Source organism: Hypanus sabinus, chromosome 31 (genome assembly GCF_030144855.1).
Source record: "Hypanus sabinus isolate sHypSab1 chromosome 31, sHypSab1.hap1, whole genome shotgun sequence".
Taxonomy (NCBI): domain Eukaryota; kingdom Metazoa; phylum Chordata; class Chondrichthyes; order Myliobatiformes; family Dasyatidae; genus Hypanus; species Hypanus sabinus.
The window spans coordinates 35,602,658-35,629,841 of NC_082736.1; the positions used below are offsets into that span (position 1 = coordinate 35,602,658).

The 27,184-nt window shown below is 54.5% G+C and overlaps 1 protein-coding gene across 1 annotated transcript; it reads left to right on the forward strand.

The window, feature by feature from the left end:
* Positions 1-4,846: 4,846 nt before the first annotated feature.
* Positions 4,847-16,842, forward strand: LOC132384083 (actin, alpha cardiac muscle 1). Its single transcript, XM_059955412.1, has 7 exons — positions 4,847-4,982; positions 6,836-6,976; positions 9,543-9,867; positions 13,668-13,829; positions 14,298-14,489; positions 14,911-15,092; positions 16,360-16,842. Exons 2-7 carry the CDS (start codon positions 6,848-6,850, stop codon positions 16,501-16,503), a joined length of 1,134 nt encoding a protein of 377 aa, XP_059811395.1. The 5' UTR covers positions 4,847-4,982; positions 6,836-6,847; the 3' UTR covers positions 16,504-16,842.
* Positions 16,843-27,184: the final 10,342 nt, after the last annotated feature.

A 27,184-nucleotide genomic window follows, 5' to 3' on the forward strand; every position in this document is an offset into this window, starting at 1 on the left:
AACATTTAAAAGATATCTGGATAGGAGAGGGTTAAAGGGATCCGTGTCACTCAGGGAAAGGGGGCCGGCTTGGTATGACACCATGGAAATGTTGGGCCAAATGGCCTGTCTCCGTGGTGTATGACTTTATGGCTCATTTGAATGTCTTCCTGTGACAGGTGCACCCGTCCTTGAGAACAGCAGCAGGAGTGACCACCGCACAGTCTTTGATGAGAGGCAAGGACATCTTTCACTCTGTTGTGAGGCTTGAGAAATTGGATGAGTTGTAAAGACTCTGGAGGGATCTGGAAATCCAGTTGAGTGGAGCCACAACAGCAACCTCTCACTCAACGCAAGCAAACCCAAAGAACGGGTCATTGACTACAGAAGGAAGAAGCCACTGGTTTATGAGCCATTCCCCGTAAGGGGCATAATCATATCAGACGACCTGTCGTGGGACCAGTATGTACGATCCAGCACAAAGAAGGCATGACAATGCTTGAAAGATTGTGTAGATATGGAATATCACCAAGAGCTCTTTCATTTACAAATGGTGCTGGAGACCTGCACTCCAGTATGGACCGTGCCTTTGGCCAAGCTGTTCCAGCCCTGTTACAATAGCAGCATCGACCCCACAAGATGGGAATGTACACGGGAAAATCCTGTCTACATGAAGTAGGTCCACCTACTGATACTCATGCTCAATTAACACGTCCCACATGAGAGTATGAAAAGTCCATCTTACCGAGATCCAACTACAGATGTCCAAACACCGAGATCTACTACAGATGTCCAACCACCGAGATCCAACTACAGATGTCCAATCACCGAGATCCAACTACAGATGTCCAATCACCGAGATCCAACTACAGATGTCCAATCACTGAGATCCAACTACAGATGTCCAACCACCGAGATCTACTACAGATGTCCAACCACCGAGATCCAACTACAGATATCCAATCATCGAGATCCAACTACAGATGTCCAATCACCGAGATCCAACTACAGATGTCCAACCACCGAGATCCAACTACAGATCTCCAACCACCGAGATCTACTACAGATGTCCAACCACTGAGATCCAATTACAGATGTCCAACCACTGAGGTTCAACTACAGATGTCCAACCACCGAGATCCAACTACAGATGTCCAACCACCGAGATCCAACTACAGATATCCAATCACTGAGATCTACTACCGATGTCCAATCACTGAGGTCCAACTACAGATATCTACCAAGATCCAAATACAGATGTCCAACCACCGAGATCCAACAACAGATGTCCAATCACTGAGATCCAACTACGGATGTCCATCTACCGGGATCCAACTACAGATGTCCAATCACCGAGATCTACTACAGATATCCAACCACCGAGATCCAAATATAGATGTCCAACCACCGAGATCCAACTACAGATGTCCAACCGCCGAGATCTACTATAGATGTCCAACCACCGAGATCCAAATACAGATGTTCATCCGAGATTCAACTACAGATGTTCAATCACTGAGATCCAACTACAGATGTCCAACCACGGAATCCAATTACGATGTCCAACCACTGAGATCCAACTTCAGATGTTCATCCGAGATCCAACTACAGATTTCCAATCACTGAGATCCAACTACAGATGTCCAATCACTGAGATCCAACTACAGATCTCCAACCACCGAGATCCAACTACAGATCTCCAACCACCGAGATCCAACTACAGATGTTCATCCCAGATCCAACTACAGATGTCCATCTACCGGGATCCAACAACAGATGTCCATCTACTGAGATCCAAATACAGATGTCCAACCGCCGAAATCTATTACAGATGTTCATCTGAGATGCAAATACAGATGTCCAACCACTGAGATCCAACTACAGATGTCCAACCGCCGAGATCCAACTACAGATGTCCAATCACCGAGATCCAACTACAGATGTCCAACCACCGAGATCTACTACAGATGTTCATCCCAGTTCCAACTACAGATGTCCATCTACCGGGATCCAACAACAGATGCCCATCTACTGAGATCCAAATACAGATATACAACCAACGAGATCTACTACAGATATCCAATCACCGAGATTCAACTACAGATGTCCAACCACGGAATCCAATTACAGATGTCCAACCACCGAGGTCCCACCACTGACATCTCACCACCAAGGTCCAACCACCAAATTTCCGTGACTGAGTTCCCAACACAGTGGTCCCATCACCGAGATCCCAACACTGAGGTCCATCCACCGGGTTCCTATCATTGAGGACCTACCACCAATTAAAGTTATTTAATTATCACATATACAGTAAGTATATACATATACACACGGTGGCCTCTTTATTAGGTACATCTGCACGCCAGCTCGATAATGCAAATATCTAATCAGCCAAGCACGTGGCAGAAACTCGATGTATTAAAGCATGCAGACACGGTCAAGAGGTTCAGCTGCTGTTCAGACCAAACATCAGAATGAGGAAGAAATGTGATCTAAATGACTTTGTGAGTCCTAAAGCTCCTGGACCTTCTTCCTGATGGTAGCAGCTAGACCATGCTCACTTCTCTCTGCTGCCATCAGGCAGAAGGTACAGGAGCCTCAGGACTCACACCACCAGGTTCAGGAACAGTTACTACCCCTCGACCATCAGGCTCCCGAATGAAAGGGGATAACTACACTCACTTGCCCATCCATTGAGATGTTCCCACAACCAGTGATCTTTATTTTAAGGACTCTTTATCTCATTATCGCTTGTTCTTGCTATTTATTTATATTTTCATTTGCACAGTTTGTTGTCTTCTGCCCTCTGGTTGACCATTCATTGATCCTGTTTACAGTTACTATTCTATAGATTTGCTGGTTACGGCTGCGGGAAAATGAATCTCGGGGCTGTTTATGGTGAAGAGTCTGTACTCTGATAATAAAATTGACTTTGAACATACACCTTGTGTTCGGTTTTATTAACGTGTCTGTGGTAATATGTCGGTTTATGTGTTGTGTCTGATGTCTGTATTGTGGATGCTCCGTGGTCCCCAGGAACCTTGTTTTGTTTGGTTATATATGAGTACAGTCAGATGGCGATAACCTTGGACTTGAGTTCTGCTGTGAATGCTCTCCTCTCACCCCCCTCTGCTTTCCTCTCTTTGTATCTCTCTCCCTCTTCAAAAAGATTAAAGATGAGCTTTATTTGTGATTTTTACAACGAAACATGCAATGGTATGCGTTGTTCTGCCCCAGCGACTGGCATGGTTCGAGGATGTCACCTCGTTTCCGGCATCAACGCAGTACTCCCACAACTCACTAACTCTTACCCGTGCACCTCAGTAATGTGGGAGTAAACCGGAGCCCCCGGCACAAACCCACACGGTCACGGGAGGAATGCACGAACCCTTACAGGCAACGGCATACCCATCGGTGATCAATGGCCCCACAAAGCCATTGAGGCTCGCCCTATAATTCTCCCTCCTTCCCTCTCCCCCCTCCTCATCTCTCTACTCCCCTTACCTCTCCCCATCCCCTGCCCCTTCTCTACTCCCCTTCCCTCTTTCACTCTCCCCCTCCCTCTTTCACTCTCCCCCTCCCCTCCCCACCTTCCACTCCCCCTCCATCTCTTCCCTACCCCTCTCTCTCTCTTTCCCCTCCCCGTTCCCTCTCTCTGCCTCACTCTCCCCTCCCCCTCTCTTTCCCTCCCACCCCTTCCCCTCCCTCACTCTTCCCCTTCTGACTCTCTCCCATCCTCTCTGTCCCTCTCTCTTTCTCTCCCCAACCCCCCCTCTCTCTCTCGCACTGACCCCCCCCCCCCCCGGCCAGTTGCTGCCCCTGACCGGTGACCCTGCCCTCTCCTGCTGTGTGTGTGTGTGTGTGTGGAACGGGAAAAAGGACGATGTCTACTGGATCATGGAACTGATTTGAACCCCCTTACTCCCTCACTCACTCCCCTCCCTCATCCCACCCACCTCACCCTCCCCCATGCCACGCTGGGATTGCACTGTGCTGCCTCTGCAGTGGAAGGGCTCAACTCGATCTGGTCCCCTCCCCTTACCCCCACCCCCTGCTTTTCTCAAGCCCGTTCCATTCCCACCCCCCAATCATTTGACTCGTTGCCCCTCTACCTCCTGACCACCCACCCCTCCTCTCCTTATCCCCCAATATTCTGCCCTCCCCCACCTCTACTTCCCTCCCCCATCTTTACCCCCTCAGCCCCCTCCTATCTCTAGCCCCCAGTCCCTCTCCTCCCATCCCACCTCTACCCCCTCGGCCTCTATCCTCTCAGCCCCTCTCCTTACCCCCCTCAGTCCCTCCCCTCCCCCACCTCTACCCCCAGTCCCTCCTCCCCTCTCCCACATCTACCCCCTCTCCAACCGTCCCCCACCTCAGCCCTTCTCCTCCCCTACCTCCGCCTCCTTCTCCTCAGCCCCTCTTTTCCCCTCCTCCCCTCCCCGGCGCTCACTGGAGGCCTCCCCGCACCCCCTCCACCCCGTGTCGGGGCAGCCCAGTGAAGAGGTGGTAGCTGTGGGAGGGGTGATTATTTTCTGCCTCGCAGCTCTCGGCAGCCCGGGGCTCGGGTTACTCTGCAATCCTATCCGCAGGGCCGGCTCCCTGCCCCCGCTTGGCTTTTCCCAGAACGCCGGCCCCTATAAGGGCAGGAATTCCCGAGGCCGGTTCTCTGATGATCGGCGTCCACTTTCCCTAACATGGCACCGAGAGAGAGAGGGCGAGCGGGAGACACAGAGCCCATGCCCTCTGTGTGCGCGCCCGGCCGCACCTCCCCATTGGGCCGGACCCATCGCCTCACCTTGAATGGATCTGCTGGGACCCGAGGCAGTCCGGCCCCAAATAAGGAGAGGTGGGAGCCGCGGAGATTCCTGGCGGCCCGCGGGGAGGAGGGCAAGCGGTGGGGGGGGCCGTGCCTCTCCGGCTCGGTATATAAGGCAGGGAGAGACGGAGAGAGCATCCTCTCCCACTCACCAACCGGACCTCTCGCTCTCTCCTAGGAGCAGGTAAGAGGCGGATTCGGGCACCCACCACCCCCACCGCCCCTCCGCGGACAGGGCGGGGGGTGTGGACCCGGATTTGTATCGAGTTTAGGGAGAGGAGGGAAGGGATTTCGGAATTTCTCCGGGAAATTGTCATTCAACGATACACAGAGAAATTCAACAGTGTTGGCGAGCGGAGAGGGGAGCGGGGTCGTTAGGGGAGGGGAGGGGAGTGGAGGACTTCGGAGTTCCTCCGGAAAAGTTGGTACAACTTTAATCATGATTCAATTACACTTAAATATCCATGAACACAGCCAAACGGAATAGTGTTGGAGATGAAGGGGGGACGGTGGAAAGCAGGTGCTTTCGGGGTTTCTGCGGGAAAGTTGGGAGGCTGGAGAGGGAGGAGATGAACAGATAATGACAGGGACAGAGAGAGATGGGAGAGTTGTGAGCTGAGGTTCTGGCGAGAAGCAGGGAATTTTCCAGGAAACATGGGGAGGGTGATGGAAAGGGAGAGGGGGGTTAGGGTGGGAAGGGAGAGGACAGTGGAGGAGGATGGGGTTGTAGAGGAAGAGTTGGGAGGGAGGTCACACGGGTGAGACGAAATTTGGGTGGGAAGCAGGGGGTTTTGGGTTACCCTGGAAAAGTAGGGAGGGAGGGAAGGAGGGTGGGCGGGAGAGGGGGACGAGGGGCTGAAGGTCCGTTGAGGGGGAGTGTCCCAAGGCTAGAGGTGTGAAAGGAGAAGAGCAGGGAATTTCGGAGTTGCCACAGGAGCGTGGGGAGGGATGGTGGAAGTGGGCGGGTGGAGTTTGGCAGGAGGAAGGGATTTTGGAGGAGGGAGAGGGGAGGGTCACAAGAGTGCGTAGGAGAGAGGGGGTCAGGGCTAATGGCTGCTGGAGTCAGATCGGGAAACTCTTCCTCTGAGGGGGGTCTGGGGAGGGGGGTTGTGATTTGGAGGAAGGGGTTGTGGGGAGTGAGGCAGGGAAAGGAGGGGGAGTGGAGAACCTCCCCACTCAGGACCCAAAGCCCGCCAGGCAGGGGCTGGGAGCTGGGACGGACATTGGGCACGGGTTGACTGGGGGCAGGGCTCTCTGAGGGCAGACACACTGGGTTCCTACTCCCCCCTCCATCTCAAGGTCACGGGCGGAATACCCTGATCGGGAAGGCTGGGGCTTCCCCACGCATCCCCCTTAGACCTGCCCTCAACCCCACAACCCACCTCTCCTCACCCCATCAATAGGGGTTGGGTCTACCCTGTGGGTGAGGGTGAATGATCTCCACACCACCCCCCTCCCCCAGCCCAGACAGAAGGGACTGACCGGGGAAAGTGGAGCCAGGGCAGAAACCACTGAACCCTTTGCCCACCACACCTCGGCGAGTGGGGTGGTGAATGAAGGGTTGAGGTCGGGGGTCTTGTCGGAAAATGTGGAGGATGCTTGACCCAAAAGCAGAGCGGTGTGGACGGGTCAGCGGTGAGCGTTAACTTTGATACGAAACCGCCAAAGAGCAAGTAACAAAACACGAGAGAACGGGAGCGAAACACAACAGACTGCAGGAGACTGAAAGGTAGCAGTAACTGGTTGAGGGGGCAGCTTCGATGAATGAGAATGGGGTTTTAAATAGGCTGCAGACCTCGGGTTTAAATAGGCTGCAGACCTCGGGTTTAAATAGGCTGCAGGAGATGAGTCCGCATTGAGTGGTAGGCGACTCCTATTAGCTGGGTCAGGACTGGGAGGGGTCCGGGGGAGCAGGCGCGACAGGTTTGGGGCAGGGAGAGTGGGCTATCCTGGGACTTGTGGCGGGGAGAGGCCAGTGGGGAAGGCAGATGTGTAACTCTCGGTGTTAATATCCCCTTCCTCACCCCCACCTCACAGAAAACCAACACCATGTGCGACGACGAGGAAACCACAGCGCTGGTGTGTGACAACGGCTCAGGCCTGGTCAAGGCAGGCTTTGCCGGTGATGACGCTCCTAGGGCCGTCTTCCCCTCAATTGTGGGCCGTCCCAGACACCAGGTAACTCTACACCCCCTGCGACCCCTCACCGACCCCAAAACAACTAGTGACCGGACCATCCACTCATCTCTGTACCCACTCGTCGCCTGTCCCATGGGTTCACCCCCTATCCTATGTACATATCTCCAGAAACAACATCTCTAGGGATCTGGTCTGGGTCTGTATGTGACTCCAGTCCGTCCTCACCCGGTCTGGGTCTCTATGTGACTCCAGTCCGTCCTCACCCGGTCTGGGTCTATATGTGACTCCAGTCCGTCTTCACCCGGTCTGGGTCTATATGTGACTCCAGTCCGTCCTCACCCGGTCTGGGTCTCTATGTGACTCCAGTCTGTCCTCACCCGGTCTGGGTCTATATGTGACTCCAGTCCGTCCTCACCCGGTCCGGGACTGTACGTGACTCCAGTCCGTCCTCACCCGGTCTGGGTCTGTATGTGACTCCAGTCTGTCCTCACCCGGTCTGGGTCTATATGTGACTCCAGTCCGTCCTCACCCGGTCTGGGTCTATACGTGACTCCAGTCCGTCCTCACCCGGTCTGGGTCTATATGTGACTCCAGTCCGTCCTCACCCGGTCTGGGTCTCTACGTGACTCCAGTCCGTCCTCACCCGGTCTGGGTCTATATGTGACTCCAGTCCGTCCTCACCCGGTCTGGGTCTCTACGTGACTCCAGTCCGTCCTCACCCGGTCTGGGTCTCTATGTGACTCCAGTCCGTCCTCACCCGGTCTGGGTCTGTATGTGACTCCAGTCCGTCCTCACCCGGTCTGGGTCTGTATGTGACTCCAGTCCGTCCTCACCCGGTCTGGGTCTGTATGTGACTCCAGTCCGTCCTCACCCGGTCTGGGTCTATATGTGACTCCAGTCCGTCCTCACCCGGTCTGGGTCTCTATGTGACTCCAGTCTGTCCTCACCCGGTCTGGGTCTATATGTGACTCCAGTCCGTCCTCACCCGGTCCGGGACTGTACGTGACTCCAGTCCGTCCTCACCCGGTCTGGGTCTGTATGTGACTCCAGTCTGTCCTCACCCGGTCTGGGTCTATATGTGACTCCAGTCCGTCCTCACCCGGTCTGGGTCTATACGTGACTCCAGTCCGTCCTCACCCGGTCTGGGTCGATATGTGACTCCAGTCCGTCCTCACCCGGTCTGGGTCTATACGTGACTCCAGTCCGTCCTCACCCGGTCTGGGTCTCTATGTGACTCCAGTCCGTCCTCACCCGGTCTGGGTCTGTATGTGACTCCAGTCCGTCCTCACCCGGTCTGGGTCTGTATGTGACTCCAGTCCGTCCTCACCCGGTCTGGGTCTATACGTGACTCCAGTCCGTCCTCACCCGGTCTGGGTCTCTATGTGACTCCAGTCCGTCCTCACCCGGTCTGGGTCTATACGTGACTCCAGTCCGTCCTCACCCGGTCTGGGTCTGTATGTGACTCCAGTCCGTCCTCACCCGGTCAGGGTCTCTATGTGACTCCAGTCCGTCCTCACCCGGTCTGGGTCTATACGTGACTCCAGTCCGTCCTCACCCGGTCTGGGTCTCTATGTGACTCCAGTCCGTCCTCACCCGGTCTGGGTCTGTATGTGACTCCAGTCCGTCCTCACCCGGTCTGGGTCTGTATGTGACTCCAGTCCGTCCTCACCCGGTCTGGGTCTATACGTGACTCCAGTCCGTCCTCACCCGGTCTGGGTCTCTATGTGACTCCAGTCCGTCCTCACCCGGTCTGGGTCTGTACGTGACTCCAGTCCGTCCTCACCCGGTCTGGGTCTGTATGTGACTCCAGTCCGTCCTCACCCGGTCTGGGTCTGTATGTGACTCCAGTCCGTCCTCACCCGGTCTGGGTCTGTATGTGACTCCAGTCCGTCCTCACCCGGTCTGGGTCTATATGTGACTCCAGTCCGTCCTCACCCGGTCCGGGTCTATATGTGACTCCAGTCCGTCCTCACCCGGTCCGGGACTGTACGTGACTCCAGTCCGTCCTCACCCGGTCTGGGTCTGTATGTGACTCCAGTCCGTCCTCACCCGGTCTGGGTCTATACGTGACTCCAGTCCGTCCTCACCCGGTCTGGGTCTATACGTGACTCCAGTCCGTCCTCACCCGGTCTGGGTCTATAGGTGACTCCAGTCCGTCCTCACCCGGTCCGGGTCTATATGTGACTCCAGTCCGTCCTCACCCGGTCTGGGTCTATATGTCACTCCAGTCCGTCCTCACCCGGTCCGGGTCTATATGTCACTCCAGTCCGTCCTCACCCGGTCTGGGTCTATATGTGACTCCAGTCCATCCTTACACAGTCTGGTCTATACGTGACTCCAGTCCGTCCTCACCCAGTCTGGGTCTATATGTGTCTCCAGTCCGTCCTCACCCGGTCTGGGTCTATATGGGATTGCAGACCTACCAACCTGGTCAAACTTGAGGAGTGTCCTCCTGTTCAGGTGACAGAAAGGGGAAATGAGGGGTGGGGGGAGGTGGTAATTAAAGCCCCTGGACATGGGATCTCCCGGTTTCTGCCACCGGCGCATTGTGTGCCTGCTTCTGGGGGCCGTGGTTGCCAGACTAACTCCCTTTGCCCTGTCCTAGGGTGTCATGGTGGGTATGGGTCAGAAAGATGCCTACGTCGGTGACGAGGCCCAGAGCAAGAGGGGCATCCTGACCCTGAAGTACCCCATTGAGCATGGCATCATCACCAACTGGGATGACATGGAGAAGATCTGGCATCACACCTTCTACAACGAGCTGCGCGTAGCCCCAGAGGAACACCCCACCTTGCTCACCGAAGCCCCGCTCAACCCCAAGGCCAACCGCGAGAAGATGACACAGATTATGTTCGAGACCTTCAATGTCCCCGCCATGTACGTGGCCATCCAAGCTGTTTTGTCCCTCTACGCCTCTGGCCGTACCACTGGTAAGTTAGTCACAGGAGAAGAGTTCGACCAATCGGCCCATTCAGGCTGTTTCTCCGTTCTATCATAGGTGCTTTATTACCCCTCCCCACTCCATCCGCCCGTAACCTTTGACACCCTGATGAACCTGTCAACTCACGTTTTCAACAGACCCAACAACTTCCACAGATTCGCCATCCTCTGGCTATAGGAATTCCTCCTCACCTCTGATCTGAAGGTCTGCCCTTTTATGCTGAGACAGAGCCCTCTGCTGCTAGATACTTTTTCCTGGTCACTCTATCAAGGCCTTTCAATATACAATAGATTTCAAAGAGATGCCCCTCACCCCCATTCTTCCAAACTCACAGTTTGGGTCGGTATGTGACTCCAGTCCGTCCTCACCCAGTCTGGGTCTCTATGTGACTCCAGTCCGTCCTCACCCGGTCTGGGTCTATATGTGACTCCAGTCCGTCCTCACCCAGTCTGGGTCTCTATGTGACTCCAGTCCGTCCTCACCCGGTCTGGGTCTATATGTGACTCCAGTCCGTCCTCACCCGGTCTGGGTCTATACGTGACTCCAGTCTGTCCTCACCCGGTCTGGGTCTATATGTGACTCCAGTCCGTCCTCACCCGGTCTGGGTCTATATGTGACTCCAGTCCGTCCTCATCCGGTCTGGGTCTATATGTGACTCCAGTCCGTCCTCACCCGGTCTGGGTCTATATGTGACTCCACTCCGTCCTCACCCGGTCTGGGTCGATATGTGACTCCAGTCCGTCCTCACCCGGTCTGGGTCTATATGTGACTCCACTCCGTCCTCACCCGGTCTGGGTCTATATGTGACTCCAGTCCGTCCTCACCCGGTCTGGGTCTCTATGTGACTCCACTCCGTCCTCACCCGGTCCGGGTCTATATGTGACTCCAGTCCGTCCTCACCCGGTCTGGGTCTCTATGTGACTCCAGTCCGTCCTCACCCGGTCCGGGTCTATACGTGACTCCAGTCCGTTCTCTCCCGGTCCGGGTCTATATGTGACTCCAGTCCGTCCTCACCCGGTCTGGGTCTCTATGTGACTCCAGTCCGTCCTCACCCGGTCCGGGTCTCTATGTGACTCCAGTCCGTCCTCACCCGGTCTGGGTCTGTATGTGACTCCAGTCCGTCCTCACCCGGTCTGGGTCTATATGTGACTCCAGTCCGTCCTCACCCTGTCTGGGTCTATATGAGACTCCAGTCCGTCCTCACCCGGTCCGGGTCTCTATGTGACTCCAGTCCGTCCTCACCCGGTCTGGGTCTATATGAGACTCCAGTCCGTCCTCACCCGGTCCGGGTCTCTATGTGACTCCAGTCCGTCCTCACCCGGTCTGGGTCTCTATGTGACTCCAGTCCGTTCTCACCCGGTCCGGGTCTCTATGTGACTCCAGTCCGTCCTCACCCGGTCCGGGTCTCTATGTGACTCCAGTCCGTCCTCACCCGGTCTGGGTCTCTATGTGACTCCAGTCCGTTCTCACCCGGTCCGGGTCTATATGTGACTCCAGTCCGTCCTCACCCGGTCTGGGTCTCTATGTGACTCCAGTCCGTTCTCACCCGGTCCGGGTCTATATGTGACTCCAGTCCGTCCTCACCCGGTCTGGGTCTCTATGTGACTCCAGTCCGCCCTCACCCGGTCTGGGTCTATATGTGACTCCAGTCCGTCCTCACCTGGTCTGGGTCTATATGTGACTCCAGTCCGTCCTCACCTGGTCTGGGTCTGTATGTGACTCCAGTCCGTCCTCACCCGGTCTGGGTCTCTATGTGACTCCAGTCCGTCCTCACCCGGTCTGGGTCTCTATGTGACTCCAGTCCGTCCTCACCCGGTCTGGGTCTCTATGTGACTCCAGTCCGTCCTCACCCGGTCTGGGTCTCTATGTGACTCCAGTCCGTCCTCACCCGGTCTGGGTCTATATGTGACTCCAGTCCGTCCTCACCCGGTCTGGGTCTATATGAGACTCCAGTCCGTCCTCACCCGGTCTGGGTCTATATGTGACTCCAGTCCGTCCTCACCCGGTCTGGGTCTATATGAGACTCCAGTCCGTCCTCACCCGGTCTGGGTCTCTATGTGACTCCAGTCCGTCCTCACCCGGTCTGGGTCTCTATGTGACTCCAGTCCGTCCTCACCCGGTCTGGGTCTCTATGTGACTCCAGTCCGTCCTCACCCGGTCTGGGTCTCTATGTGACTCCAGTCCGTCCTCACCCGGTCTGGGTCTATATGTGACTCCAGTCCGTCCTCACCCGGTCTGGGTCTATATGAGACTCCAGTCCGTCCTCACCCGGTCTGGGTCTATATGTGACTCCAGTCCGTCCTCACCCGGTCTGGGTCTATATGAGACTCCAGTCCGTCCTCACCCGGTCTGGGTCTCTATGTGACTCCAGTCCGTCCTCACCCGGTCTGGGTCTCTATGTGACTCCAGTCCGTCCTCACCCGGTCTGGGTCTATATGTGACTCCAGTCCGTCCTCACCCGGTCTGGGTCTATATGTGACTCCAGTCCGTCCTCACCCGGTCTGGGTCTCTATGTGACTCCAGTCCGTCCTCACCCGGTCTGGGTCTCTATGTGACTCCAGTCAGTCCTCACCCGGTCTGGGTCTCTATGTGACTCCAGTCCGTCCTCACCCGGTCCGGGTCCAATGTGACTCCAGTCCGTCCTCACCCGGTCCGGGTCCAATGTGACTCCAGTCCGTCCTCACCCCGTCTGGGTCTCTATGTGACTCCAGTCCATCCTCACCCGGTCTGGGTCTCTATGTGACTCCATCCTCACCCGGTCTGGGTCTCTATGTGACTCCAGTCAGTCCTCACCCGGTCTGGGTCTCTATGTGACTCCAGTCCGTCCTCACCCCGTCTGGGTCTCTATGTGACTCCAGTCCATCCTCACCCGGTCTGGGTCTCTATGTGACTCCAGTCCGTCCTCACCCGGTCTGGGTCTATATGTGACTCCAGTCCGTCCTCACCCGGTCTGGGTCTATATGTGACTCCAGTCCGTCCTCACCCGGTCTGGGTCTCTATGTGACTCCAGTCCGTCCTCACCCGGTCTGGGTCTCTATGTGACTCCAGTCAGTCCTCACCCGGTCTGGGTCTCTATGTGACTCCAGTCCGTCCTCACCCGGTCCGGGTCCAATGTGACTCCAGTCCGTCCTCACCCCGTCTGGGTCTCTATGTGACTCCAGTCCATCCTCACCCGGTCTGGGTCTATATGTGACTCCAGTCCGTCCTCACCCGGTCTGGGTCTATATGTGACTCCAGTCCGTCCTCACCCGGTCTGGGTCTCTATGTGACTCCAGTCCATCCTCACCCGGTCTGGGTCTATATGTGACTCCACCCTCACCCTCTCCCACCTGCCCGTGGAAGTAAAGCCCCCACCTGCTTGTATTTGTCTCCCCCATCACACCTGGCATGGTGTTACAGGCTCCCGCTAAAGAAAAACCCCTCACAACCCCCTTGAACCGACCCCCTCTCACCTTCGATGCGAGCCCTCTGGTGTTGGACATTTCAACCCCGGGGAATCAGACACTCCCTGTCCACTCTGTCTCTGCCTCTCATAATCTTATAAACCCCGATCAGATCCGCCCTCGGCCTCCGACACTCCGGAGAAAACAGCCCAGGTTTGTCCAGCCTCTCCTGATAGCAAACGGCCTCTAGTCCAGGCAGTGAACCTCCTCTGCCCCCTCTCCAAAGCTCCCCTCATCTCCTTACATCGGTTGAGTCTAGGCGGCGCCCTCTACTCCTGCGGAACCCCCTCCACCCATCATGTCCTGTGCTTTGCCGAGTTCTGACCGCGTGTCTCTGCCGCTGCAGGTATCGTGCTGGATTCCGGAGATGGTGTCACCCACAACGTCCCCATCTATGAGGGCTACGCCCTGCCCCACGCCATTCAGAGGCTGGACCTGGCTGGCCGCGACTTGACCGACTACCTGATGAAGATCCTCACTGAGCGCGGATATTCCTTCGTCACCACCGGTGAGTGAGGCGGCGCCCTCCCCTCTCCGGCCCCCACGCCCCGGCTCAGGGGGGCGTCCTCTCTCGGCCCGTGACCGCGGAGCGCCGTGGGCACAGAAACCAGCCTCCCCGTCCGCGGGCTCTCTCCGCCCTCCTCACTGTCTCAGTGAAGCAGCCAGTGGTCGCCCAACCACCCCGGGCGTTCTCCCATCGGGCAGAAGATACGAAAGCTCGTCCCACCGGGCTCGAGGGACAGATTCTACCCCGACCGTGTCAAACTGTGAACAAACCCAGAAACTCTCGACCCCACCCCGCACCTCCCCGTCTGCCTGCGCCGCCCTTCCACTGTGACTCTCCACTCTGCGCCTGGTTCCCCCTGCCCCACCTCGATCCGACCCGTCTGAAGCCAGGCCCCTCGCTGGTATATCCGTACCGAGACCCCCTTCAGTTCCCAGCGCCACCAAAACCCCGGGCTTTCTCTCCCCGCAGCCGAACGCGAGATCGTGCGCGACATTAAGGAGAAGCTGTGCTACGTGGCCCTGGACTTCGAGAACGAGATGGCCACTGCTGCCTCCTCCTCCTCCCTGGAGAAGAGTTACGAGCTGCCCGACGGCCAGGTCATCACCATCGGTAACGAGCGCTTCCGCTGCCCGGAGACCCTCTTCCAGCCTTCCTTCATCGGTAAGTCCGCTCACCAGCAGGTCCAGAGCCAGCCCGGGCCGTCTCCAACCTGCTGGCATGAACAGCAATGACTCCAACTTCCACCCCCCCGCTCTTCAATTCCTCACTCCGGCCTCTTACCTCTGCACCTCAGCGGCCGATCATCTCCCCCTGGTGCCCCTCCTCCCGGGGTCCACTCTCCCCTCCCGTCAGGTGCCGCCCTCTTCCCGTCCACCAATCACCTCCCGGCTTCTTCGCGGGGGGTTAACTCTCCGACACCTGTCCCTCACTGGAGGGTATTTGAGGGCAAAAGTCCTGCACGTCCGATCCCGGGGAGAGTTGTCCTGTGAGTGGGGAGGAGGAGGGAGGGGGGGGTCTCTGGAGCGGTGGTCGGGAGGGCCGCTCGGGAGTCTGTCTCACCTCCTGCCCTGCCCCTCCCCAGGCATGGAGTCGGCCGGCATCCATGAGACGACCTACAACAGCATCATGAAGTGTGACATCGACATCCGCAAGGACCTGTACGCCAACAACGTGCTGTCCGGCGGCACCACCATGTACCCCGGTATCGCTGACCGCATGCAGAAGGAGATCACCGCTCTGGCTCCCAGCACCATGAAGATCAAGGTGAGAGCGGGCAGGGTCCGGCGGGGCGACGGGGCTGGAGGGTGATCGCAGGCGGCCGATGACCTTCCGTCAAAATGCCCGCCCGGGTTTGGGACAGGACTCGCGGTCAGTAAAGGCGAGAGAACAGATTACGATTCTTGCTTCTCATCCTTAAATTCTCTCTCCCTTTTCTTTCCTCTCTGCCTCCCTCTCCTAATCCCTTCCCCTCCTCCCCAATTCCTCACCCTCTCTCCCCCTCTCCTAATCCCTTCCCCTCCTCCCCAATTCCTCGCCCTCTCTCCCTCCCTCCTAATCCCTTCTCCTCCTCCCCAATTCCTCACCCTCTCTGCCTCCCTCTCCTAATCCCTTCCCATCCTCCCCAATTCCTCACCCTCTCTGCCTCCCTCTCCTAATGCCTTCCCCTCCTCCCCGATTCATCGCCCTCTCTCCCTCCCTCTCCTAATCCCTTCTCCTCCTCCCCAATTCCTCACCCTCTCTGCCTCCCTCTCCTAATCCCTTCCCCTCCTCCCCGATTCATCGCCCTCTCTCCCTCCCTCTCCTAATCCCTTCTCCTCCTCCCCAATTCCTCACCCTCTCTCCCCCCTCCTAATCCCTTCCCCTCCTCCCCAATTCCTCACCCTCTCTGCCTCCCTCTCCTAATTCTTTCCCCTTCTCCCGATTCCTCACCCTCTCCCTCCCTCTCCTAATCCCTTCCCCTCCTCCCCGATTCATCACCCCCTCTCTCCCCCCTCCTAATCCCTTCCCCTCCTCCCCAATTCCTCACCCCCTCTCCCTCCCTCTCCTAATCCCTTCCCCTCCTCCCCAATTCCTCACCCCCTCTCCCTCCCTCTCCTAATCCCTTCTCCCCAATTCCTCACCCTCTCTCCCCCCTCCTAATCCCTTCCCCTCCTCCCCAATTCCTCACCCCCTCTCCCTCCCTCTCCTAATATCTTCCCCTCCTCCCCAATTCCTCACCCTCTCTCCCTCCCTCTCCTAATCCCTTCCCCTCCTCCCCGATTCATCGCCCTCTCTCCCTCCCTCTCCTAATACCTTCCCCTCCTCCCCGATTCATCACCGTCTCTGCCTCCCTCTCCTAATCCCTTCCCCTCCTCCCCGATTCATCACCGTCTCTCCCTCCCTCTCCTAATTCTTTCCCCTTCTCCCGATTCCTCACCCTCTCCTCCCATCCCTCCCCAACCCCCCTCATCGCCTTTCCCGTCCTCCCTCTCCCTGTCGTCCACCCCCCCCACCCCACACATTCTCCCCTCACCTCCTCCGCCCTCCTCAGATCATCGCCCCGCCCGAGCGTAAGTACTCCGTCTGGATCGGAGGCTCCATCCTGGCCTCCCTCTCCACCTTCCAGCAGATGTGGATCAGCAAGCAGGAATACGACGAGGCCGGCCCCTCCATCGTCCACAGGAAGTGCTTCTGAGCACGAGGCGTCCCGCCGCCCCGCCGCCCGCCAGCCGGAGGGGGCGAGTTTACCGGCGCCGCCCAGCCCCCGCCACCGCTCGGATCGACCGCGCCCGGGCTGGGCGAGCTTCCCGAGACCCTGGCACCCAACTGGAGAGAGGCAGACTGCTCCTCGTCCGGTCTGCCCCGCGCCCACCTGCCTTGCTCTGTCGACATGTATTTGTTTACGAACCACTGCCCCCTAAACCGAAATCGTAACGCTTCTCTGTGAACGTCCGTCCCTCTCGGTGTCCGGTTCACGTCTCTGTTTTGTTATTTATGGACATTTTATCTGTGTTCTCGTCAATAAAAAAAAAACCCAAAGAAGCCCAGATCGTTCAGTTTATTTCTTGCGTATTTGGAGAGACAGCGGGGAGGGGGACAGGCCATTCGGGCCCTTCCAGCCGTACTGGCCCAGCAAAACCCACCGATTTAACCCTAGCCTCATCACGGGACGACGTACAATGACCGATTCACCTACTGACCTTCGGACTGCGGGAGGAAACCCGCACATTCCACAGATGGCGTTGGAGTTGGACCCCGAGCTGGAACGGCGTTGCGCTGGCGGCTCCCGGGGCTCTCCGACGCTCGGCGGTTTGGTACTGTCAGGCGGAGCAGGCCGGGGAGTGGGGCTGGGTGGTGGGGGGGGGGGGGAGGGGGAGGGGAAAGAAAGGGTCAGCCACGACTGAATGGCGGAGCAGACTCGATGGGCCAAATGGCCTAATTCTGCCACTATGTCTTATGCCCTAGTGGCCAGCGTAACAGTCCGGAGCAGAGCTGGAGACAATACTCCAGATGCTGTCTAACTGGATTTTAATAAACTGGAGTTTAATAGCCACTTTCAGGGAGCACTGAACCCGGACTCCAAGTTCCCTCCGCCCATTAAAGGCCTTTTAGAGTCGTAGAGGCCCTTCGGCCCAGCCGTTCAGCGCTGAACTCCTATTGCCATCGACCCGCACCGGGACCACAGCCCTCCATACCCCTCCCTTTCATATACCGATCCAAACTTCCCTTAAATGTTGAGATGGCACCTGCGCCCACCGTCTCCGCTGGCAGCTCGTTCCACACCCTGTGAGCGAAGAAGTTCCCCCTTAAACGTCTCACCTTTCACCCTGAAACCCATGACCTCTCGGCCAACCCCAGTGGAACAAGCCTGCTGGCACTTACCCTATCGATGCCCCTCGCGGTCGTGTATACCTCCCTCAAATCTCCCCGCGTTCTCCAACAATGAAGTCCCGAGTGTGCGCAGTTAAGGTTGCGGTGAGGAGCTTCTGTCTGCGGGCGACCCAGACTGGTTATTCCGCGCACCAGTGCTTCGGGGGGAGCGGGACGCGGTGTAGGTTGCTGCAGTTACAGGGAGGTGGAGTGCCGGGCCACACGGTGATAGGGTGAGCTAGACTGGGAGGGCAAGAGTTTACTGATGAAGCGTGTGAAGGGTCTGTTTCAGAGCGGGTAACAGCGGGGTACAAACTGCCCTTGAATCCGGAGGTCGCTTAAGTCCCAACTCTCCTGAGCCCTCTGTCCTGGGCCTCCGTAGTGTCCAGGATATCTCCAGGGACCGATGCGTCAGAAAGGCAGCCTCCATCATTAGGGACCCCCATCACCCAGGACGTGCCCTCTTCTCATTGCTACCATCAGGGAGGGGGTACAGGAGCCTGAAGACCCACACTCAGCGATTCAGGAACAGCTTCTTCCCCTCTGCCATCAGGGAGGAGGTACAGGAGCCTGAAGACACACACTCAACGATTCAGGAACAGCTTCTTCCCCTCTGCCATCAGGGAGGAGGTACAGGAGCCTGAAGACACATACTCAGTGATTCAGGAACAGCTTCTTCCCCTCTGCCATCAGGGAGGAGGTACAGGAGCCTGAAGACACACACTCAGCGATTCAGGAACAGCTTCTTCCCCTCTGCCATCAGGGAGGAGGTACAGGAGCCTGAAGACACACACTCAGCGATTCAGGAACAGCTTCTTCCCCTCTGCCATCAGGGAGGAGGTACAGGAGACTGAAGACACACACTCAACGATTCAGGAACAGCTTCTTCCCCTCTGCCATCAGGGAGGAGGTACAGGAGCCTGAAGACACATACTCAGTGATTCAGGAACAGCTTCTTCCCCTCTGCCATCAGGGAGGAGGTACAGGAGCCTGAAGACACACACTCAGTGATTCAGGAACAGCTTCTTCCCCTCTGCCATCAGGGAGGGGGTACAGGAGCCTGAAGACACACACTCAGTGATTCAGGAACAGCTTCTTCCCCTCTGCCATCAGGGAGGAGGTACAGGAGACTGAAGACACACACTCAACGATTCAGGAACAGCTTCTTCCCCTCCGCCATCCTAAATGGGCTTTGAATCTTTGGACACTACCTCACCTTTTTTTTTAATATACAGTATTTCTGTTTTTGCATGTTTTCAAAATCTATTCAAAATATGTAATTGATTTACCTGTTTGTTTATTATTTTATTTTATTTATTTTTTCTCTCTCCCTGCTAGATTATGTATTGTATTGAACTGCTGCTGCTAAGTTAAGAAATTTCACGTCACATGCTGGTGGTAATAAACCGGGATCTGATTGTACGGGATGGGGATGCCCGCCTCGTGTCCATCCCTCTTCCTTTCTCAGCCGGGATTCGGACTGTCCGAGCTGCAGTTTCATGCCTTCTGGCTTTTGCTTTTTCTGCCCCGGGGGGGGGGGGGGGAGGAAGGGATTTTTCTTTATCCTCCCCCTTCCTCCTCTGGCCAAATTTAGTGTGGATCAGACTGTGCAGTGTGCTGGAGGCTCCCCACCCCCTTGATTTGGTGGCTCCCCTGGACTGGTGCTCAGATATGAGGCTGCCCCTGTGTGGGAGAGATTCGAGAGATTCCCCCCGAGAGGACCACCACCCTGTCGTAGGGTTCGGAGGCTTGCGTGCCTCAGTGACCCGGGGAGCGACGTTGGCTGGAGTCGGGGCTTTACACTTTGGCTCTTGGTGGGGTCACCCGTGCCAAACAGGGTCAAAGGGTAGAGGTCAGACTGAGAGTGGTCCACCGGTCCGACAGGTTCAGGGCTAACAACCCTGACTGGTCAAGCAAAACTGTTATGGAAACAGCAATGAAGTTTGGATCAGAGTGTGACGGTATTCCCGGGTCTCCGCCCGGGACTTGCCTGACTGACAGTGGTGAAAACCGAGAGGAAGCTACGGACCCGATGGAGGGAGCCCCGAACACCGCCAGAGATGGAGGATCTTCATTGTTGCCCTAAACGTCAGTGGCCTAACAGGCAGTTCTTTGGGCTAATTTGTCACTTGTAGAAGTGAGTTGCCTCTCTTGGAGTATTGTGAGCAGTTTTGGGCTCCTTATCTAAGAAAGGACCTGTTGACACTGGAGAGGGTTCGAAGGAGGTTCATGACAATGAAAACCTTATCATATAAGGAGCGTTTGATGGGTCTGGGCCTGTCCTCACTGGCATTCAGAAAAACCTCATTGAAACCTATTGAATGTTGGAAGGCCTTGATAGAGTGGATGTGGAGAGAATGTTTCCTACAGTGGGGGAGTCTAGGACCAGAGGACACAGATAGAGTGGATGTGGAGAGGATATTTTCTATAGTGGGGGAGTCTAGGACCAGAGGACACAGATAGAGTAGATGTGGAGAGGATATTTTCTATAGTCGGGGAGTCTAGGACCAGAGGACACAGATAGAGTGGATGTGGAGAGGATGTTTCCTATAGTGGGGGAGTCCAGGACCAGAGGACACAGATAGAGTGGATGTAGAGAGGATGTTTCCTGTAGTGGGAGAGTGTAGGACCAGGACACAGATAGAGTGGATGTGGAGTGGATGTTTCCTATAGTGGGGGAGTCTAGGACCAGAGGACACAGATAGAGTGGATGAGGAGAGGATGTTTCCTATAGTGGGGGGAGTCTAGGACCAGAGGACACAGATAGAGTGGATGAGGAGAGGATGTTTCCTATAGTGGGGGGAGTCTAGGACCAGAGGACACAGATAGAGTGGATGAGGAGAGGATGTTTCCAATAGTGGGAGGAGTCTAGGACCAGAGGACACAGATAGAGTGGATATCGAGAGAATGTTTCCTATAGTGGGGGAGTCTAGGACCAGAGGACACAGATAGAGTGGATGTGGAGAGGATATTTTCTATAGTGGGGGAGTCTAGGACCAGAGGACACAGATAGAGTGGATGTGGAGAGGATATTTTCTATAGTGGGGGAGTCAAGGACCAGAGGACACAGATAGAGTGGATGTGGAGAGGATGTTTCCTATAGTGGGGGAGTCTAGGACCAGAGGACACAGATAGAGTGGATGAGGAGAGGATGTTTCCTATAGTGGGGGGAGTCTAGGACCAGAGGACACAGATAGAGTGGATATCGAGAGAATGTTTCCTATAGTGAGGGAGTCTAGGACCAGAGGACACAGATAGAGTGGATGTGGAGAGGATGGTTCCTATAGTGGGGGAGTCTAGGACCAGAGGACACAGATAGAGTGGATGTGGAGAGGATGTTTCCTATAGTGGGGGAGTCTAGGACCAGAGGACACAGATAGAGTGGATGTGAAGAGGATGTTTCCTATAGTGGGGGAGTCTAGGACCAGAGGACACAGATAGAGTGGATGTGGAGAGGATGTTTCCTATAGTGGGGGAGTCTAGGACCAGAGGACACAGATAGAGAGGATGTGGAGAGGATGTTTCCTATAGTGGGGGAGTCTAGGACCAGGGGACACAGATAGAGTGGATGTGGAGAGGATGTTTCCTATAGTGGGGGAGTCTAGGACCAGAGGACACAGATAGAGTGGATGTGGAGAGGATGTTTCCTATAGTGGGGAGTCTAGGACCAGAGGACACAGATAGAGTGGATGTGGAGAGGATGTTTCCTATAGTGGGGGAGTCCAGGACCAGAGGGCACAGATAGAATGGATGTGGAGAGGATGTTTCCTATAGTGGGGGAGTCTAGGACCAGAGGACACAGATAGAGTGGATGTGGAGAGGATATTTTCTATAGTGGGGGAGTCTAGGACCAGAGGACACAGATAGAGTGGATGTGGAGAGGATGTTTCCTATAGTGGGGGAGTCTAGGACCAGAGGACACAGATAGAGTGGATGTGGAAAGGATGTTTCCTATAGTGGGGGAGTCTAGGACCAGAGGACACAGATAGAGTGGATGAGGAAAGGATGTTTCCTATAGTGGGGGGAGTCTAGGACCAGAGGACACAGATAGAGTGGATGAGGAGAGGATGTTTCCAATAGTGGGAGGAGTCTAGGACCAGAGGACACAGATAGAGTGGATATCGAGAGAATGTTTCCTATAGTGGGGGAGTCTAGGACCAGAGGACACAGATAGAGTGGATGTGGAGAGGATGGTTCCTATAGTGGGGGAGTCTAGGACCAGAGGACACAGATAGAGTGGATGTGGAGAGGATGTTTCCTATAGTGGGGGAGTCTAGGACCAGAGGACACAGATAGAGTGGATGTGAAGAGGATGTTTCCTATAGTGGGGGAGTCTAGGACCAGAGGACACAGATAGAGTGGATGTGGAGAGGATGTTTCCTATAGTGGGGGAGTCTAGGACCAGAGGACACAGATAGAGTGGATGTGGAGAGGATGTTTCCTATAGTGGGGGAGTCTAGGACCAGGGGACACAGATAGAGTGGATGTGGAGAGGATGTTTCCTATAGTGGGGGAGTCTAGGACCAGAGGACACAGATAGAGTGGATGTGGAGAGGATGTTTCCTATAGTGGGGAGTCTAGGACCAGAGGACACAGATAGGGTGGATGTGGAGAGGATGTTTCCTATAGTGGGGGAGTCTCGGACAAGCGGACACAGCCTCAGAATAGAGTGACGTTCATTTAGAATGTAGATGAATATCCATCTCATTGGCTTGAGATGGCTCTTTAACCAGAGAGTGAATCTGTGGAATTCTTTGCCACGTGTATCTGTGGAGGCCGAGTCATTGGTATATTTAAAGCAGAAGTTAATAGACTCTTGATTAATCAGGGCATGAGGGGATACGGCGAGGTCAGGAGATTGGGGCTGAGAGAGAAAATGGATCAGCCATGACGAAATGGTGGAATGGCCTAATTCTGCTCCTATGTCTTATGGTCTTGTGGCATGCCCATAACTGAGCAACCCCTCACCCATGTGTCCTTGGACTGTAGGGGAAACTGGAGCAAACAGAGGAAACCCATGCGGTTACGGGGAGAACGTACAAACTCATTCCAGGCAGTGGCGGGAATTGAACTGGGGTTGCCAGCACTGTAGCCAACTCCTGCTTGTACGGAGTTTGCATGTCCTCACTGTAGCCACGAGGGTTTCTTCTAAGTGCTCTGGTTTCCTCCCACATTCCAAAGACATGTGGGTTAGGGTGAATAGTAAGTCAAAGATTTAGGTTACGTATTCAATCTACACTAACTTCTAAGAAAGTAGTGAAATCAGAACAGCCTTGTAAAGTGACAGAGTTTAGACGCACGATGCCAAAGGTTTAAAGGGTATCTACACCCCCTGTTCAGTGTCAGTCTCCTCCACATCGTTGGCCAGAAAGACTGACAATCAGTGAACCACGATGAAGGCGGCCATTTTGTGAGGCTGCAGATGCAGCCTCCATTTTGTGAACTGTTTGACCTGATTTCTGACTCTGAGTTCATTTAGTCAGAGCATGCAAGAGTGATGCAAGGAGTTTTGTGCTAATGACCTGCTACAACTGAGACCATTCTCAGACAAATAGATGTTTATTATATAAAGCGGCTGGCTTGCAGAACGAGCAGGAGGAGGCTCGGTGTCTCGGTCACCTGGTTTGAACCTGCTGGGGTAGGAAAGAACAAAAAGGCGCCAGGCTGAGGGTAAAGGCCCTAGAACAATACTGGCGCGAAACCCTGGACCAGAGCCAATAGAAAAGTGACCCAGGTAGGTCAGGTGACTTCAAGCCAATGAGATGGAACAGATGCAACACTGGAACAAAGAGTTTTTAAAAGTAAGGAACGTTGAATGCAAGGAAGCGCCAACTCACCGGAGATCAACCATGGCGGATGTGGAGGATTCTGTGGACTCGGGAACGCTGGCCAGCCTAGACTCCTTTCCTGGGTATTACCCTTTCTATTCTATGACTGTTTGTGTTGGTCGGGGAAACTATGTAATCCTGCATGTTGGTATTCGGTTGCAAAAATTCATGTGCTTTTCGGTTGAGACAAGAAAGGCACTTGGCAGTAAATACAGATACTCTCTCTGCCTTCCTGATCATTATTAATCGGGGCTACATCCTCATAACACCAGGCAGTCTCGCTGCAGACCATTACCGGGCGCTATGGAAGTGCAGCAGTCAGGGCCAGTGATCCGGGTTCAAATCCCACCGCAACCCATGGATTTCCTCTGGGTGCTCTGGTCTGTTCCCACATCCCAAAGATGTAGGTGTCAGGGTTAGTAACTTATGGGCATACTACATCGATACACAGAAAACCGATAGCACAATACAGGCCCTTCAGCCCACAAAGCTGTGCTGAACACGTCCGTACCTTAGAAATTACTAGGCTTGCCCATAGCCCTCTCTTATTCAAAGCTCAGACAGACAGACATACTTTATTGATCCCGAGGGAAATTGGGTTTCGTTACAGTCACACCAACCAAGAATAGTGTAGAAATATAGCAATATAAAACCATAAATAATTAAATGATAATAGGTTAATCATGTCAAGTGGAATTAAGTCCAGGACCAGCCTATTGGTACGGGGTGTCTGACACTCCAAGGGAGGAGTTGTAAAGTTTGATGGCCACAGGCAGGAATGACTTCCTATGACGCTCAGTGTTACATCTCGGTGGAATGAGTCTCTGGCTGAATGTACTCCTGTGCCTAACCAGTACATTATGGAGTGGATGGGAGACATTGTCCAAGATGGCATGCAACTTGGACAGCATCCTCTTTTCAGACACCACCGTCAGAGAGTCCAGTTCCACCCCCACAACATCACTGGCCTTACGAATGAGTTTGTTGATTCTGTTGGTGTCTGCTACCCTCAGCCTGCTGCCCCAGCACACAACAGCAAACATGATAGCACTGGCCACCACAGACTCGTAGAACATCCTCAGCATCTTCCGGCAGATGTTAAAGGACCTCAGTCTCCTCAGGAAATAGAGACGGCTCTGACCCTTCTTGTAGACAGCCTCAGTGTTCTTTGACCAGTCCAGTTTATTGTCAATTCTTATCCCCAGGTATTTGTAATCCTCCACCATGTCCACACTGACCCCTTGGATGGAAACAGGGGTCACCGCCCTCCTCAGATCCACCACCAGCTCCTTAGTCTTTGACAAACTTAGTCATGTGACAAAGTTTCCCACCGTCGCCCTGTACTCAGCCTCACCTCCCTTGCTGATGCATCCAACTATGGCAGAGTCATGGATAACTCCATGGATCTATCCAAGTCTCTTGAAAGACCCCATCATATCTGCCTCCACCACTGTTGCTGGCAGCCCATCCACACATTCATCACACTCTGAGTGAAAAACTTACCCCTGACATCTCCTCTGTACCTACTCCCCAGCACCTTAAACCTATGTCCTCTTGTGGCAACAATTTCAGCCCTGGGAAAAAGCCTCCGACTCAGCAGCTTGTACACCTCTATCAGGTCACCTCCCATCCTCTGTCGCTCCAAAGAGAAATGATTGAGTTCGCTCAACCTATTCTCATCAGGCATGCTCCCCAATCCAGGCAACATCCTTGTAAATCTCCTCTGCACCCTTTCTATGGTTTCCACATCCTTCCTGTAGTGAGGCGACCAAAACTGAACACAGTACTCAGTTCTCTGTTGGTCATTGAGGCAAGCAATGCATTTTCACTGTACGTTTTGAAGTGCGGGCGATAAATAATCTTCGTGAAAATATCTTAAAGTCCGCACTGTCCGGCCCGGTTTCTCTAACCTGATGTTTTAGCTGGTGTTGGGCGCCATACACTGGAGAGACCAGGGATCGCAGGCACTGGAACCTGCAGAGACTCAGACGGACAAGGACATCGAACAGTACAGCTCATTACAGGCCCTTCAGCCCACAGTGCTGTGCCGACCCTCAAACCTTGCCTCCCATATAACCCCCCACCTTAAATTCCTCCATATACCTGTCTGGTAGTCTCCTAAACTTCACTAGTGTATCTGCCTCCACCGCTGACTCAGGCAGTGCATTCCACGCACAAACCACTCTGAGTGAAAAACCTTCCTCTAATATCCCCCTTGAACTTCCCTCCCCTTACCTTAAAGCGACGTCCTCTTGTACTGAGCTGTGGTGCCCTGGGGAAGAGGCACTGGCTGTCCACTCTGTCTATTCCTCTTAGTATCTTGTACACCTCTGTCATGTCTCCTCTCATCCTCCTTCTCTCCAAAGAGTAAAGCCCTAGCTCCCTTAATCTCTGATCATAATCCATACTCTCTAAATCAGGCAGCATCCTGATAAATCTCCTCTGTACCCTTTCCAATGCTTCCACATCCTTCCTATAGTGAGGCGACCAGAACTGGACACAGTACTCCAAGTGTGGCCTAACCAGAGTTTTATAGAGCTGCATCATTACATCACGTCTCTTAAACTCTATCCCTTGACTTATAAAAGCTAACACCCCATAAGCTTTCTTAACTACCCTATCTACCTGTGAGGCAACTTTCAGGGATCTGTGGACATGTACCCCCAGATCCCTCTGCTCCTCCACACTACCAAGTATCCTGCCATTTACTTTGTACTCTGCCTTTGAGTTTGTCCTTCCAAACTGTACCAACCCACACTTCTCCGGGTTGAACTCCATCTGCCATTTCTCAGCCCACTTCTGCATCCTATCGATGTCTCTCTGCAATCTTCGACAATCATCTACACTATCTACAACACCACCAACCTTTGTGTCGTCTGCAAACTTGCCAATCCACCCTTCTACCCCCACATCTAGGTCGTTAATAAAAATCACAGAAAGTAGAGGTCCCAGAACAGATCCTTGTGGGACACCACTGGTCACAACCCTCCAATCTGAATGTACTCCCTCCACCACAACCCTCTGCCTTCTGCAGGCAAGCCAATTCTGAATCCACCTGGCCAAACTTCCCTGGATCCCATGCCTTCTGATTTTCTGAATAAGCCTACCGTGTGGAACTTTGTCAAATGCCTTACTAAAATCCACGTAGATCTTATCCACTGCAGTACCCTCATCTATATGCCTGGTCACCTCCTCAAAGAACTCTATCAGGCTTGTTAGGCACAATCTGCCCTTCACAAAGCCATGCTGACTGTCCCTGATCAGACCATGATTCTCTAAATGCCCATAGATCCTATCTCTAAGAATCTTTTCCAACAGCTTTCCCACCACAGACGTAAGGCTCACTGGTCTATAATTACCTGGACTATCCCTTCTACCTTTTTTCATCCAGGGGACAACATTCGCCTCCCTCCAATCCTCCGGTACCATTCCCGTGGACAATGAAGACATAAAGATCCTAGCCAGACGTTCAGCAATCTCTTCCCTTGCCTCGTGGAGCAGCCTGGGGAACATTCCGTCAGGCCCCGGGGACTTATCTGGACTTAACTCCAACACCTCCTCTCCCTTAATATCAACATGCTCCAGAACATCAACCTCACTCATATTGTTCTCATCATCATCAAGTTCCCTCTCAGTGGTGAATACTGAAGAGAAGTATTCATTGAGGACCTCGCTCAC

Coding starts and splice junctions, on each gene's coding strand:
- LOC132384083 (XM_059955412.1), top strand. CDS start 6,848: ATGTGCGACGACGAGGAAACCACAGCGCTGGTGTGTGACAACGGCTCA. Junction 6,977..9,542: donor TGGGCCGTCCCAGACACCAG/GTAACTCTACAC, acceptor GCCCTGTCCTAG/GGTGTCATGGTGGGTATGGG. Junction 9,868..13,667: donor CGCCTCTGGCCGTACCACTG/GTAAGTTAGTCA, acceptor CTGCCGCTGCAG/GTATCGTGCTGGATTCCGGA.